Genomic DNA, 16,381 nt, shown 5'->3' on the forward strand with positions numbered 1-16,381 from the left:
TATAAATAACTTATATTGTAACTTTTTTATAATTGACCGTAGGGAAAAACCAAGACCACTTTTCTGTGGTACAACATAGATGTTTCTTTCCAATTTTAGGTGTATTTTAAGGTATCTCTACCTGGTAAGGAGTTTTTTTGTGGACTTAGAAAAACAAAACACTTAGTTATTACTAAACAACCACAAAATTAAAATTCCATTTGCAAATACAGGTGCTAGAGTAAAGAAATTTGCTGTGACGGGCGTATATTGTGACATTCTTGCACTCTTGTTTTAAGTTCAAATGTACATGTTAAACAATAACACCTGGTGCCAAAGCACTCAAAGACAATATTTCGTTCCAGTTAAACTTCAAGCTCATATTTCAATTAACTGCATTTAATTTTAAAAGGTAAGCTTATTACAGTAAGCATATCCCATTCAAAATAAATTCTTTAGTCAGGATCAAAGTATCATACATTTATTATGTACTCTTTAATTAAACATTTGTTTTCTGTTAAATTGATTTTGACTAATGAAATTATTTGCTTCTTATTAACATCCTTAACTTTTTGCCGGATATATTTTTTTGCCATTCCTCACCACAAACCCTTTCGGCGGGGGATACCAATTCATCGAATTTGCTTGTTTTATTTTCTTTCTGTCCTCTCCAGTGAATTAGAAGAAAAGTATGAAGGCAAACTACAAAAAGAAATGAATGGACCAGAGTATGAGATTGTTAGTAAAGTGTTCAAGGCAGTAACCACAAGGAAAATCACAGTACCAGGCAGCTTCCTGGGGTAGGTCACACCTTGTTAATATAAATTATCTCAATTTAGTTTAATGCATGAGTAGACTGGTTTTGAAACATGACCACATTCTTTTGTTTGTACCTTCAGGCATAAGGAATTTTTTGGAACTATTTTACTTTGTCTAAATGAATTCTTAATTTAGCTGTCCGGAATATCACATGCTTAACCAAGCAGGGAAAAAAATCTAATTTCTTTAAGAAAGAAATAAAGTTTAAAATATTATCACATTTAGTACATAAACAGTCATTATTTGTTTGTGTACTTATGCATACTAATAATGGCACCAAATTAAAAGTTTTTCCAAATACCTGAAAATAATTTTGTTTCATAAATAATGATCACAGTCCAATATCAGTGTGATGATAAAGTATAATAATTATGTTGGTTCTTCTTTTTAGACATTCGGGTACACCAGCAATTGGCTGTTCCTATAAAGCCGCCACAGGTCTTCTCTACCCACTTGAGAGAGGTTTCATATTCGTGCACAAACCTCCCGTGCATATCAGATTTGACGAGCTTGCTGCTGTAAACTTTGCTAGAAGTGCTGGCAGCACGAGATCCTTCGATTTTGATGTTGAGACAAAGGCTGGAAATGTGTATACTTTCTCTAATATTGAAAAGTAAGTCTGCAAAAATTACTTAGTTTCGAGTTTAAAAAAGCTAAGCAAACTTTCGTTTTTCTTCAGTTTTGATTTACATTTGTTTAAGAAAGGTTAGTTATTTCAATAGGTCTTAAGAGTTTCTTCTTTATGATAAAACTTATGATTGTTGTGACATAAACTTATAGCAGGTCATTCTGATAGTGTTTTATTTCATTGATACTGAAAATAAAGGTTTACGGATTTGTTTTCAAAGTGACTAAATGGCCCAGCAAATGTATGTTGAATGTGGACTGGTCATATATTACAAACCATGGACCTGTGATTTATATAATATGTTGTGTAATATGTTGTGTAATAATTATTTCTATTGCCATTTTAAAGTATAGAATTAATGTGTTCAGGTCTTTATGCCAAAGGTAAAATATAGATGAAAAATGAAACATTTACAAATGCAAAAGGTGCTGGTTTTATACTTGACCACATTCTTTTGTTGTTTTTGTAGAGATGAGTATGGAAAACTGTTTGAATTTGCAAAGAACAAGAATCTAAGAATGAAGAATATTGGCAATAAGAAGGTGAGTGTTCTTATTGTATTCTCCTCATGCTGTAGGGAATACTGAATGTAACTTTCTTGACTTACGTTTATTTCAGAATTGAGCTAATGCGCTTGACATCTTTACTGACACTGTATGATAATGTATGAGTGTTAGTGAGTAGCACTGTTTGCTGATTTACTTCCTGATTTCTATTCATTTATTTACAAACATTAAACATTTCTTATTGATTCCCTATTTATTAATGCCAGGCACCGGGCAGGTAGGCATTCGGAAACCATTATTCATCTAGCTGGCGGCTCATCAACAAGTCTCGCTATTATAATGACACCCACCTCTGATGACACTCAAACTATCAACTATACAGGAGTGGGGGCAGGTGCCTTGTTCGTTAAGCCACCACAGCTAGATACATATTTTGCAGTGATGTCTTAGTCTAGGATGCTATTTCAGAACAATGTCGGTGACTATGACGGTTTAATGTATATTTCAGAACAGTGTCAGTAACTATGATGCTTTAATAAATATTTCAGAACAGAGTCAATGACCGGCGCTTTGATGTATGTTTTAGAACAGTGTCAGCAACTATGACGCTGTTATATTGTTTTAGAATAGTGTCAATTACTGACGCTTCGATGTATATTTCAAAACAGTGTCAGTAACTATGACATTATTATGTTTCAGAACGGTGTCAATGACTATGATGCTATGATGGACAGTGATGATGAGGATGGAGGACATGATGCCTACCTGGAGAGAATGAAAGCTGAAGGGAAGGACAGAGACAGTGATGCTCTCGATGATGACAGTGACTCTTCTGGTGAGTGCTTGTCTTTTAGTGACAGATTTACTAGATCACAAGAAAAGGTTAAGATGGCCCATTGTGATGACCCACCATACGATATGGTATCTGTCTGTGAACATTTTCTCCAACAACATTGTTTGGTCAGTTCTGATAAAAGTTGGCATGGATGTTCCTTGGAAATTTTCATATTTGGCATAAATGTTACCCTAAATGAGACAGATTGTGGCATGCAGACCACAGGTCCCTATCTGGAAGGTCAATGTCACACTGGAAGTCAAAGGTCATGTTAGGTCTTGCCTCGGCCATAACCATGATATAATTGGAGCTCTCTTATTATTAATCATTCGTCTGTCTATTCTCTATTCACATGATAAAGTTGTAGAGCATCTTTTGAAACTAAGAAGAAATAAACTTTTCAGATGAAGATTTCCGACCGGAAGACTCTGCTAGTGATGTTGCTGAAGAGTATGATAGTAACCCTCCAACAACATCAGAATCAGATGAGGTAAATATCTCCCCAAAATACTTCTTGTTTCATACATTAAAAACATTTTTCGTATAGTACATTTGTTGTGCCCCCCCATGAGTGGTGGGGGCATATAGATTTGGTCTTGTCCGTCCGTCCGTCCGTCCGTCCGAAGTTCGTGACACGCCTAGCTCAAAAAGTATTTGATATAAATTCATGAAACCTTGCTTGAGTCTTTATCATGATATGAACTTGCGCACCTCCTATTTTTCGTCTGGCTCTGCCCCCTATTTTTAGAGTTATGGCCCCTGAAATAGTCAAAAATGCACATTATCACCTTGTGACGCGCCTAGCTCAAAAACTATTTGATATAGATTCATGAAACCTTGCATGTGTATTAATCATGATATGAACTTGCGCACGTTCTATTTTTCATTTGGGTCCGCCCCCTATTTTCAGAGTTATGGCCCCTGAAATAGTCAAAAATGCACATTTTCACCTTGTGACACTCCTAGCTCAAAAAGTATTTCATATAAATTGATGAAACGTTGCATGAGTCTTTATCATGATATGAACTTGCGCACCTCCTATTTTTCATCTGGCTCCGCCCACTATTTTTAGAGTTATGGCCCCTGAAATAGTCAAAAATGCATATTTTCACCTTGTGACAGGCCTAGCTCAAAAACTATTTGATATAGATTCATGAAACCTTGCATGTGTATTAATCATGATATGAACTTGCGCACCTCCCATTTTTCAATTGGGTCCGCCCCCTATTTTCAGAGTTATGGCCCCTGAAATAGTCAAAAATGCACATTTTCACCTTGTGACACGCCTAGCTCAAAAAGTATTTCATATAGATTGATGAAACCTTGCATGATTCTTTATCATGATATGAACTTGCGCACCTCCTATTTATCGTTTGGCTCCGCCCCCTATTTTTAGCTCACCTGTCACATAGTGACAAGGTGAGCTTTTGTGATCACGCAGCGTCCGTCGTCCGTCCGTGCGTGCGTCCGTAAACTTTTGCTTGTGACCACTCTAGAGGTCACATTTTTTGTGGGATCTTTATGAAAGTTGGTCAGAATGTTCATCTTGATGATATCTAGGTCAAGTTCGAAACTGGGTCACGTGCCATCAAAAACTAGGTCAGTAGGTCTAAAAATAGAAAAACCTTGTGACCTCTCTAGAGGCCATATATTTCAAAAGATCTTCATGAAAATTGGTCAGAACGTTCACCTTGATGATATCTAGGTCAAGTTCGAAACTGGGTCAACTGCGGTCAAAAACTAGGTCAGTAGGTCAAATAATAGAAAAACCTTGTGACCTCTCTAAAGGCCATATTTTTCATGGGATCTGTATGAAAGTTGATCTGATTGTTCATCTTGATGATATCTAGGTCAAGTTCGAAACTGGGTCAACTGCGGTCAAAAACTAGGTCAGTAGGTCTAAAAATAGAAAAACCTTGTGACCTCTCTAGAGGCCATTTGTTTCATGAGATCTTCATGAAAATTGGTCAGAATGTTCACCTTGATGATATCTAGGTCAAGTTCGAAAGTGGGTCACGTGCCATCAAAAACTAGGTCAGTAGGTCAAATAATAGAAAAACCTTGTGACCTCTCTAGAGGTCATATTTTTCATGGGATCTGTCTGAAAGTTGGTCTTAATGTTCATCTTGATGATATCTAGGTCAAGTTCGAAAGTGGGTCACGTACGGTCAAAAACTAGGTCAGTAGGTCTAAAAATAGAAAAACCTTATGACCTCTCTAGAGGCCATACTTGTGAAGGATCTTCATAAAAATTGGTCAGAATGTTCATCTTGATGATATCTAGGTCAAGTTCGAAAGTGGGTCACGTGCCATCAAAAAGTAGGTCAGTAGGTCAAATAATGAAAAAACGTTGTGACCTCTCTAGAGGCCATATTTTTCATGGGATCTGTATGAAAGTTGGTCTGAATGTTTATCTTTATGATATATAGGTCAAGTTTAAAACTGGGTCAACTGCAATCAAAAACTAGGTCAGTAGGTCTTGAAAGAGAAAAACCTTGTGACCTCTCTAGAGGCCATACCCTTGAATGGATCTTTATGAAAATTGGTCAGAATGTTCACCTTGATGATATCTAGGTCAAGTTTGAAACTGGGTCACGTGCCGTTAAAAACTAGGTCAGTAGGTCAAAAAATGTAAAAACCTTGTGACATCTCTAGAGGCCATACTTTTCATGGGATCTGTATGAAAGTTGGTCTGAATGTTCATCTTGATGATATCTAGGTCAAGTTTGAAACTGGGTCAACTGCGGTCAAAAACTAGGTCAGTAGGTATAAAATTATTAAAATCTTGTGACCTCTCTAGAGGCCATATTTTTCAATGGATCTTCATGAAAATTGATCTGAATTTTTACCTTGATGATATCTAGGTCAAGTTTCGAAACTGGGTCAACTGCGGTCAAAAACTAGGCCAGTAGGTATAAAAATAGAAAAACCTTGTGACCTCTCTAGAGGCCATATTTTTCATGAGATCTTCATGAAAATTAGTAAGAATGTGCACCTTGATGATATCTAGGTAAAGTTCAAAACAGGGTCACATACCTTCGAAAACTAGGTCAATAGGTCAAATAATAGAAAAACCTTGTGACCTCTCTAGAGACCATATTTTCAATGGATCTTCATGAAAATTGGTCAGAATTTTTATCTTGATAATATCTAGGTCATATTCAAAACTGGGTCACATGAGCTCAAAAACTAGGTCACTATATCAAATAATAGAAAAAACGACGTCATACTCAAAACTGGGTCATGTGGGAAGAGGTGAGTGATTCAGGACCATCATGGTCCTCTTGTTTGAGTTATGGCCCCTGAAATAGTCAAAAATGCAGATTTTCACCTTGTGACACTCCTAGCTCAAAAAGTATTTCATATAAATTGATGAAACGTTGCATGAGTCTTTATCATGATATGAACTTGCGCACCTCCTATTTTTCATCTTGCTCCGCCCACTATTTTTAGAGTTATGGCCCCTGAAATAGTCAAAAATGCATATTTTCACCTTGTGACAGGCCTAGCTCAAAAACTATTTGATATAGATTCATGAAACCTTGCATGTGTATTAATCATGATATGAACTTGCGCACCTCCTATTTTTCATTTGGGTCCGCCCCCTATTTTCAGAGTTATGGCCCCTGAAATAGTCAAAAATGCACATTTTCACCTTGTGACACGCCTAGCTCAAAAAGTATTTCATATAGATTGATGAAACCTTGCATGATTCTTTATCATGATATGAACTTGCGCACCTCCTATTTATCGTTTGGCTCCGCCCCCTATTTTTTGAGTTATGGCCCCTGAAATAGTCAAAACTGCACATTTTCACCTTGTGACACCCCTAGCTAAAAAAGTATTTCATATAAATTGATGAAACCTTGCATGAGTCTATATCAAGATATGAACTTGCGTACCTCCTATTTTTCGTCTGGCTATTCCCCCTATTTTTAGAGTTATCGCCCCTGAAATAGTCATAAATGCACATTTTCACCTTGTGACGTGCCTAGCTCAAAAAGTATTTAATATAAATGGTTGAAAACTTGCATAAGTCTTTATCATGATATAAACTTGCACACCTCTAATTTTTTGGCAGGTTCCACCCCTATTTTTAAAGTTATGGCTCCTGAAATAGTAAAAAAAATGCACTTTTTCACCTAATTATGTGCCTAGCTCAAAAAGTATTAGATGTAAATTCAGGAAACCTTGCAGGAGTCTTTATCATGATGTGGCCTTGCACTCTTGGCATTCTTCTTGAGAATCTTACTCTTATTACAGAGTTATGGCCCTTGAAATAGCCAGAATAGTGGATTTTTTGTTTGTGATGCTCATAGCTCAAAAAGTATAGGGCCTAGAATAATGAACCCTTTTCATAAAATGTTTGTTGAGGCTATACCCCATTAAGACTGCAAACATTTGAATTATTGCCCCTTATTTGTGACTAATGTACCTGTGGGGGGCACACCCTGTGTCCTACAGACACATTCTAGTTTTCTATCATAATTGAGTGTCCTCCCAGTATGGCTGTCACTTTTATCTGCAGCAAACTTGTCGTAATCACTAATGCAAAACTGCTGGATCATTTTAAACCAGGCATAAACAGAATAGTTATGGCCATCATCCTCAAGTTGGATAATTCCCCTGAAATTTTTGGTTTTTAGCTCGACTATTCGAAGAATAGTCCAGTTATTCTACTCACCCAGGCGTCGGTGTCACACCTTGGTTAAAGTTTTGCATGCAAGTACATACAGCTATCATTTAAAGGCATATAGCTTTGAAACTTATTTTTTCTTTTTCTAGGTCAATTACCAACCTCACTGGGTCAAGTCCCATAACTCTGACATGTATTTTGAGCAAATTATGCCCCCTTTTGGACTTAGAAAATCCTGATTAAAGTTTTACATGCAAGTTACTATCTCCAAAACTAATGCAGATATTGAATTGAAACTTCATATGTGTCTTCAGGGTTATAAAACTAGTTGATAGCATCAAATCCCATAACTCTGACCTGCATTTTGGCCAAATTATGCCCCCTTTTTGACTTAGAAAATCCTGGTTAAAGTTTTGCTTGCAAGTACATACAGCTATTACTAAAAGGCATATAGATTTGAAACTTATTTTTTCTTTTTCTAGATCAATTACCAACCTCACTGGGTCAAGTCCCACAACTCTGAAATGTATTTTTGGCAAATTATGCCCCCTTTTGGACTTAGAAAATCCTGGTTAAAGTTTTACATGCAAGTTACTATCTCCAAAACTAATGCAGATATTGAATTGAAACTTCATATGTGTCTTCAGGGTTATAAAACTAGTTGATCGCATCAAGTCCCATAACTCTGACCTGCATTTTTGCCAAATTATGCCCCCTTTTGGACTTTTGTTTTGCGTGCAAGTACATACAGCTCAGGGTCCTCCCCAGGCCATTTCAGCCGGGCGCCATGCCCAGCTAAAATATCTTAGCGCCTGGCTTTAAAGTTTCAATATATAAATTTTCATGTATACATTTTATCACCTGTAAAAACAACCAGTCGATAATTACCTGTTTTAATCATGCCTGCAGACAAACTTGTTAATAATATAGTCGCGGAACATCGTCACGGGCAGTGTTACAAACAATCGGGTTATTTTACTGTCAAATTGTACTTTCATTTTCGTGCATGACAATTTTTTTGCAAACCACATTTTGTATTAAACAGAAATAAAAAGGGTTTAAATACTTTTATTTATCAAACAAAATTTGATATCGTGTGTAATTAATTTTGGCAAAATTGAAAATGAAACTGGTCGGCAGAAATTGACGAATGTGTCCAGTTCACTGAGTTGCAGACAAAAAATAACGGACGCTGGTAGTAAATGCCAAACCATTAATATTGTACTTTTCATATCCAGCAAGTAATAGCTAGGCTATTTTAATAAAACTACCTGCAAAACTTGCAAAATTGCAACTGCTGTCGGCGAAAATCGGGGAAAAATCATACCGAAAGTGCAGGATATTTAGGATGAAAAAAATTCGGATATGTCAAAGCATATAGTATAAGAGAAGGTAGATAACATCAATAATTTTATCAAATCACTTTTACTTAAATATATTTTCATGAAATCAGCTGCATATTCAACTAAAACACGAAACACAAAATTATTGGAGATTGTATTTGACACTACATTTAAGTAGAAAATAGACCAACATATATAGTTCCTCTCTAAATTGCTTTGCTTCTATAAATACTCAATTAATGCAAGCATATAAGTCACAATGGATATTTTCTTTAAAACCAGGCTTAAAAAAGTAAATCAAGTAGAATATATTAAATAAAGATTCTATTATTGATTTCTTCTTGATTTATTCTTTTTAGCTCGACTATTCGAAGAATAAGTAGAGCTATCATACCACGGCGTCCGCGTCACCCCCTGGTTAAGTTTTTCGTACCAGTCCACATTTTGACAAAGCCTTTCGAGATAAAGCTTTGAAACTTTCAACACTTGTTTACCATCACCATGTCCAGTTATAGGCAAGAGTACATAACTCTGTCAAGCATTTTGACTGAATTATGGCCCCTTTTGACTTAGTTTTTCGTACCAGTTCATATTTTGACAAAGTCTTTTGAGATAAAGCTTTGAAACTTTCAACACTTGTTTACCATCACCATGTCCAGTTGTAGGCAAGAGTACATAACTCCATCAAGCATTTTGGCTGAATTATTGCCCTTTTTGATTTAGAATTCTTGGTTAAGTTTTTCGTACCAGTTCATATTTTGGCAAAGTCTTTTGAGATAAAGCTTTGAAACTTTCATGACTTGTTTACTATCACCATGACCAGTTATAGGCAAATGTATATAACTCCATCAAGGATTTTGGCTGAATTATGGCCCCTTTCTACTTAGAAATCTTTAAGTTTTTTGTACTAGTTCATATTTTGTGTAAAGTGTTTGACAAATGGCTTTGAAACTTTTATATCTTGTTCAGTATTATAGTCTCTATCAATAGGCAAGAGTACATAACTTTATCATCTTTTTTGGCTGAATTATGGCCCTTTTTGGACTTGGAAATCTGTTCTGTTTTCATACAAGTCTATGTTTTGTCAAAACTATTTGACATATAGCTTTTAAACTTTGAACACTTGTTTATCATTATGATTTCCATCTGTAGGCAAGAGTACATAACTCTGACAACTATTTTGGCTGAATTATGACCCTTTTTGGACTTTGAAATTAGTTCACACATTGCCATTTAGTGCAAGACTTATCGAAATCCACAAATACTGGAACATTGTCTAATCTATTTTTTTCTTTTGTCTGAATATCTATGTTAATATTCTGACCCCGTTATTCAATCAATTCTTCGAATAGTCGAGCACGCTGTCATCAGACAGGTCTTGTTATATACTTAAGCTAACTTAAATATTTTAGAAATATGCTACAGTTTCAGAACTGTTTGATATTAGTCTTATAATTCATCACCTCAGTTTACTTAAATTAATCATATGTTTATCACGATAAACCGCTGAAAAGTGTACCCGGCTATAATTCCACAGAGCCCGGCTATAACAAAATCGTGGGGAGAACCCTGCAGCTATTACTTAAAGGCATATATATTTGAAACTTATTTTTCTAGATCAATTACCAACCTCACTGGGTCAAGTCCCATAACTCTGACATGTATTTTGGGGAAATTATGCCCCCTTTTAGACTTAGAAAATTCTTGTTAAAGTTTTGCATGCAAGTTACTATCTGCTGAACAAATGCAGATATTAAATTAAAACTTCACATGTGCCTTCGGGGTTATAAATGTATCAAGTCCCATAACTCTGACATGCATTTTGGTCAAATTATGTCCCCTTTTGAACATAAAACTTCTGGTTAAAGTTTTGCAAAACTAATGCAGATACTGGATTGAAACTCTATAGATATTTTAACATTTATGGTAACATTTTCCTGCTTCTGGGACAATAATTCGAAAAGTCGAGCATTGGCTGTCTTAGGGACAGCTCTTGTTTGAATTAAAAGTAACTTGATAATTAACCTGAATACATGATGGAATAAAGACCAGTTCTCCATCGTTGCCATAAGCAGGGTACCATCAGTCTCCACTTGTTTGTCAAACCCGCTTAGCTTGCTTCGATACGGATTGCGGGGTCATGAGTTCAATCCTTAGGGGAGGCACATGTTCTCTGTGAAGATTTGATACAAGAAGTTGTGTCTGAAATCTTTCATTCTCCACCTCTGATATTTAAGATTGTCAGTCTCTTCACTGCCCTGGCATCTCGAGCCAAATTAATAGGAATGACACTTTGACATCTACTTACACATAAATATATGTTACTTGTACACCCCTTTTAAATTTCAGGATGCAAGTGACTCTGGTGGTGAACAAGATGAGGAGAAGAGAGAGGAAAAGAGAAAGGAAAAAGAAAGAAGAAAGCAGGAAAAGAGAGAACAAAGAGAAAAAACTAAATCAAAGTCAAAGTCTGCAAAAACTGTGGTAAGTTAAAGCAATATAGGTTGAAAGTCATGTTTAAAGTTTGCATAATTTACTTGACATCAAATTTTATCTTGCTTGTAGACTGAATGAGCATTTGTATATGGATTATAAACTTTGGTGGCAATTATTTTGGCCAATTTTTTGTTCAAAATATTGTGATTTGAAGTTGTTCAACAAATTATGTTTTAGTATTATCTGCTTGTAACATTATTGTCTTATGTAAAACTAAAAAATGAAGAAAAGAAGACTTTAGAGACAGACATACTGTGCAGTCATTCCGAATGACTGACCATGTATTATTATGTCTCCCCCAGGAGACATATTGTTTTTGCCCTGTCCGTCCGTCCGTCCGTCCATCCTTCCGTCCATCCGTCCGTCCGTACGTCACACTTCATTTCCGAGTAATAACTGGAGAACCATTTGACCTAGAACCTTCAAACTTCATAGGGTTGTAGGGCTGCTGGAGTAGACGACCCCTATTGATTTTGGGGTCACTCCGTCAAAGGTCAAGGTCACAGGGGCCTGAACATTGAAAACCATTTCCGATCAATAACTAGAGAACCACTTGACCCCGAATGTTGAAACTTCATAGGATGATTGGTCATGAAGAGTAGATGACCCCTATTGATTCTGGGGTCACTCCGTCAAAGGTCAAGGTCACAGGGGCCTGAACATTGAAAACCATTTCCGATTAATAACTAGAGAACCACTTGACCCAGAATGTTGAAACTTCATAGGATGATTGGTCATAAGGAGTAATTGACCCCTATTGATTTTGGGGTCACTCCATCAAAGGTCAAGGTCACAGGGGCCTGAACATTGAAAACCATTTCCGATCAATAACTTGAGAACCACTTGACCTCGAATGTTGAAACTTCATAGGATGATTGGTCATAAAGAGTAATTGACCCCTATTGATTTTGGGGTCACTCCATCAAAGGTCAAGGTCACAGGGGCCTGAACATGGAAAACCATTTCCGATCAATAACTAGAGAACCACTTGACCCAGAATGTTGAAACTTCATAGGATGATTGTACATGCAAAGTAAATGACCCCTATCGATTTTGGGGTCACTCCATTAAAGGTCAAGGTCACAGGGGCCTGAACATTGAAAACCATTTTCGGTCAGTAACTTGAGAACCACTTGACCCAGAATGATGAAACTTCATAGGATGATTGGTCATGCAGAGTAGATGACCCCTAACGAGTTTAGGGTCACTCTGTTAAAGGTCAAGGCCACAGGGGCCTGAACATGGAAAACCATTTCCAATCAGTAACTTGAGAACCTCTCGACCCAGAATGTTGAAACTTCATAGGATGATTGTTCATGCAGAGTAAATGACCCCTATTGTTTTTGGGGTCACTCCGTTAAAGGTCAAGGTCACAGGGGCCTGAACATTGATAACCAGTTCCGATCAATAACTTGAGAACCACTTGACCCAGAATGTTGAAACTTCATAGGATGATTGAACATGCAGAGTAGATGACCCCTATTGATTTTGGGGTCAGTCTATTAAAGGTCAAGGTCACAGTGGCCTGTTCATGTAAAATCATTTTTTGGAAATAACTTGAGAACCACTTGACCTACAATGTTGAAACTTAATAGGATGATTGGACATGCAGAGTAGATGACCCCTATTTATTTTGAGGTCACTTGATCAAAGGTCAAGGTCACAGGAGCCTGAACAGTGACTTGAGAACCACTAGGCCAAGAGTGTTGAAATTTAGCGGGATGACTGGACATGCCAAGTAGATGATCCCTATTGCAGCCAACCATCAGTGTCTCTTTGACTTTCGCTCCTGACCCCTATTGACTTCTTGCCTATAGGACTTTGCATTGGGGGAGACACGCGCAGTGGAGCAGATTTTCAATGTTTTCCATAAAGTCATATAGTTGAGAATAGACCATCCCCCTGCAGCCATGTCTTTCCATTTTTATTGTCATCTGTTTTGACAAATAAAAGCTCACCTTCAGCACGGCCTGCTCAGCAGAGCTAAACGTAAACATTCATTTTTTTTTATTTTTAGCTTCTAATTCTATCTAAATAAAAGAAGCATCAACTATCCCATTTTATCATGAAGAATTACCTTTCTACCAATATTATTTATAGCTCTTACTTAAGCCCCTCTTCTCATAGTGTTACCTTCTAATTTGAAACTTTTCCCACAGGTTGAACAAGTATAGGGTTTCTCCTCTGAATGTGCCATAATCATGTGAGTCTGAAAAACATAAACGTATACAGTTGAACCTGCCTTAGCTGCAAGTCTGCAACATGTACTGTGAAATAATTTTTATTCGCGTAGGATGATTTTTCGCATATTTCGCGCTAGGACCAAAGTGCAAATTTAAGACCGCGCTATTATTATTTTTTTATATCATTTCTAAAATTGAAAATGCGCGAATTAAAGCCTGCGCGAAACAGTCCTTTTTCACGTTTGCGCAAAATTTCATGCCAGCGAATTTAAATGATTTCAAAGTATTTTAAACAACAACTAGCTTTAAGCAGCCAATCAACTAGCATCACAAAATGACTTTGTTCTCAATTCAACATGTCTTAAGTAGCCAAATTCTGTCATCCACTGGGCTGGCCATTTTATACCAGTTTAACTGCACATTTAGCATGTTTAAAGTCAAAATATTAATAAAGCTGATGTCATTCAATCACAATTAATAGTTTCTTTAATTAAATAGTAGAATCTTAAAGGGTACATTAGGGCACTCTGTTTCATATTTTGGGCATATGTCATTTCGAGTTAAGCATTCATTTGACTTCCTGGCACTGCCCAGGTCTATCCAGTACATGCCGCTTGCGATGGTCTTGCGAAATACATGTAGGCTAAGTTGAAAATCACATATTTACACAATATAAATTCAGATAAACATTTGGAAATTTTCTGGTAAATACCAATATAAAAATTAATAATGTAGAAATATACAATAAAAAATTACTAATTTATTTCGATAAGGTCCCCTATAGAAAATCACAAAAAATGACAAATCTTTTACTTTTCACTTGCAGCTCACATGACCAACATACACCAAAGCATTTGTTTGTTCTAAAACCATCAAGATTTTCTTTCTTTCTGCTCATGCTGGGTCGGGTGGAACAAAGGCATAATGTTGCATCTTTTCAATTGTTCTTTGTGTGGGTTAAAGTTATATTTATTTTTCAGTAGAAACATGTCCCGGTACATTTTTTTTTCTGCAGTTATTGGTATATTATGTTAGTAATGATTCTTAATTGTCTTTCAATATGTTTTAATTCCAAGTCATTTTATACATGTATGTGATACACGTATTTAAAATTTGTTTTTAATTTGTGTTTTACCATACCATGTATTTTATATACCGAAATAAATCAATCAATTACAAAAACAGAAAATACACCACTTTTGTCCATGAAAATAATTTGTACGCAATGACTTTAAGAAAATGTACACAATTATGAAGAGGCAGGTGCATTGATGAAAAGTTAAACATTTAATTTCAGACATGAAATAAAAATTTTATGTTACAAATTAATACGGAATCTTGCAATTGACATAGCCTAATGTCATGTTCGAATACAGAAAAAAATTAGAAGCCTGCAAATCCAGTATTGCACAGAGACAGGGATATTGCAGAATCAACAGTTGACAATACTAGACTTTACCGCTATTACAGGCATTTACAACATTCAACATAATAAGCTGTTTTAGCCTGTCACCTTACAAACTTCACTGATTTTTTGAATGAACAAATATCATGCTTACCTTCATATTTTGTCTTTTAACCAACATCCCACATTCAGAGCAAATAATTTTCACTGGTTTACTCTTTTCTTTCTCACCATCAAGTTCAGTTTCTCCTAGTAAAGTTTTCCGTTTCTCCTCAACAAGCTCTGGGAAGCATACATGCTGAGGATATCCCAGTTTTGTACACAACCTTGCACATGTTTCGCACTTTATTAAATTCTCCCGACTAAATTTTTTCTTCCCTTTCTCAGTCAGATGTTCTGCTAAATGATGTTTCATTTTACTTGATTTAATCAAAACATCACATAATTTGCAAGTTTTATAGTAGCTAAGCCTGTTTCGTTTCTTTCTTGTTCTAATAGGAACACAGTCCCAGTCATAATCTATATGATCTCTATAAAATTCTTTTTCACGGAACCTTCTCTTCGCCTCTTTCACTTGCATCGGGTCCATCTCTGGTTTTACATAAGCATTTAGCTTATCAGTGGCAGCTTTTGTTTTGTTGACCTCCTTTTTTGCTTCAGTATCTTCTACATCAAGATCCTGACTTCTAAGGTGTATCATTTTAACCTGCTCCAGCATGTCTTTGCTATTTTTGTACACACTAGTACCATGTTCTGATCTGACGTGTTTATTAAATCTATTTCCAGTAATTTTCAAACCACAGAATGGACAGAATACCACAAGCCGTTTTGGTGTTTTAATGAAACTGAGGCCATCAAACTTGAATTCAGACTTTTTTCCTTTACATAATGTTGTTTTAACCTCTTCAAGTACCAATTCAAGCTCAGTGTTTTGGATGTCAAAAGCCTTGGTTTCACCATCACTTTGAACAAGATCTGGAGCAAACACTTTTTGAGCTAATATTTCTTCACTTGACCTTTTAATTTCGAAATTTCCACTTAATAAATTCTTTTCATTCGCTTCTACCTTTACAATATCCAATTCAATCTTTTGTTCTAGACTTTTATTCTCTACACCATTGGTCTTTTCACTAACAGCATCTTGAAAATCATCTGACTCTGCATCACTGTCAGCATACTTGACAAAGCTTATATTCTTCCTTCTCTGTGGTCTAATCATTGGCTGTTCCTCTTCACGGTTTCCATCTTCATTTTCTCTACTTAAATCCATATCACAACCAATTTCTTTCAAATGTTGAAGTTTATGAGCTTCTATTTCATCAAAGTTGTATCTACTATGACAAATTTCACACATTGCTGACTTTACTGGTAATTTCTTTTTTCTAGATCTTTCTCTCTGAATTCTAAGTTTTTTCCTTAGTCTATGGTTACTACTATAGTGAACATTGGAGCTTCGTCTCTTTTTCTTGTTCACAGTTTTAGTGCCTTCTATATCTTGGTCTGTTGCCTCTTCTTTTGTAGCAACCTGAATATTTATGGAAATGTCTTTTG

General features: G+C 36.1%; 1 protein-coding gene across 1 annotated transcript in view; it reads left to right on the forward strand.

The window, feature by feature from the left end:
• The window catches only part of LOC123533130 (FACT complex subunit SSRP1-like), a 299,019-nt gene that overhangs the window by 15,069 nt on the left and 267,569 nt on the right, over positions 1-16,381 (forward strand). Inside the window, exons 9-14 of the mRNA XM_053519296.1 lie at positions 654-779; positions 1,190-1,411; positions 1,896-1,968; positions 2,632-2,767; positions 3,172-3,257; positions 11,096-11,230. Coding sequence (XP_053375271.1) covers positions 654-779; positions 1,190-1,411; positions 1,896-1,968; positions 2,632-2,767; positions 3,172-3,257; positions 11,096-11,230 — 778 coding nt within the window. The remainder of the gene's footprint in view (positions 1-653; positions 780-1,189; positions 1,412-1,895; positions 1,969-2,631; positions 2,768-3,171; positions 3,258-11,095; positions 11,231-16,381) is intronic.

This window comes from Mercenaria mercenaria, chromosome 12 (assembly GCF_021730395.1).
Source record: "Mercenaria mercenaria strain notata chromosome 12, MADL_Memer_1, whole genome shotgun sequence".
Lineage (NCBI taxonomy): Eukaryota > Metazoa > Mollusca > Bivalvia > Venerida > Veneridae > Mercenaria > Mercenaria mercenaria.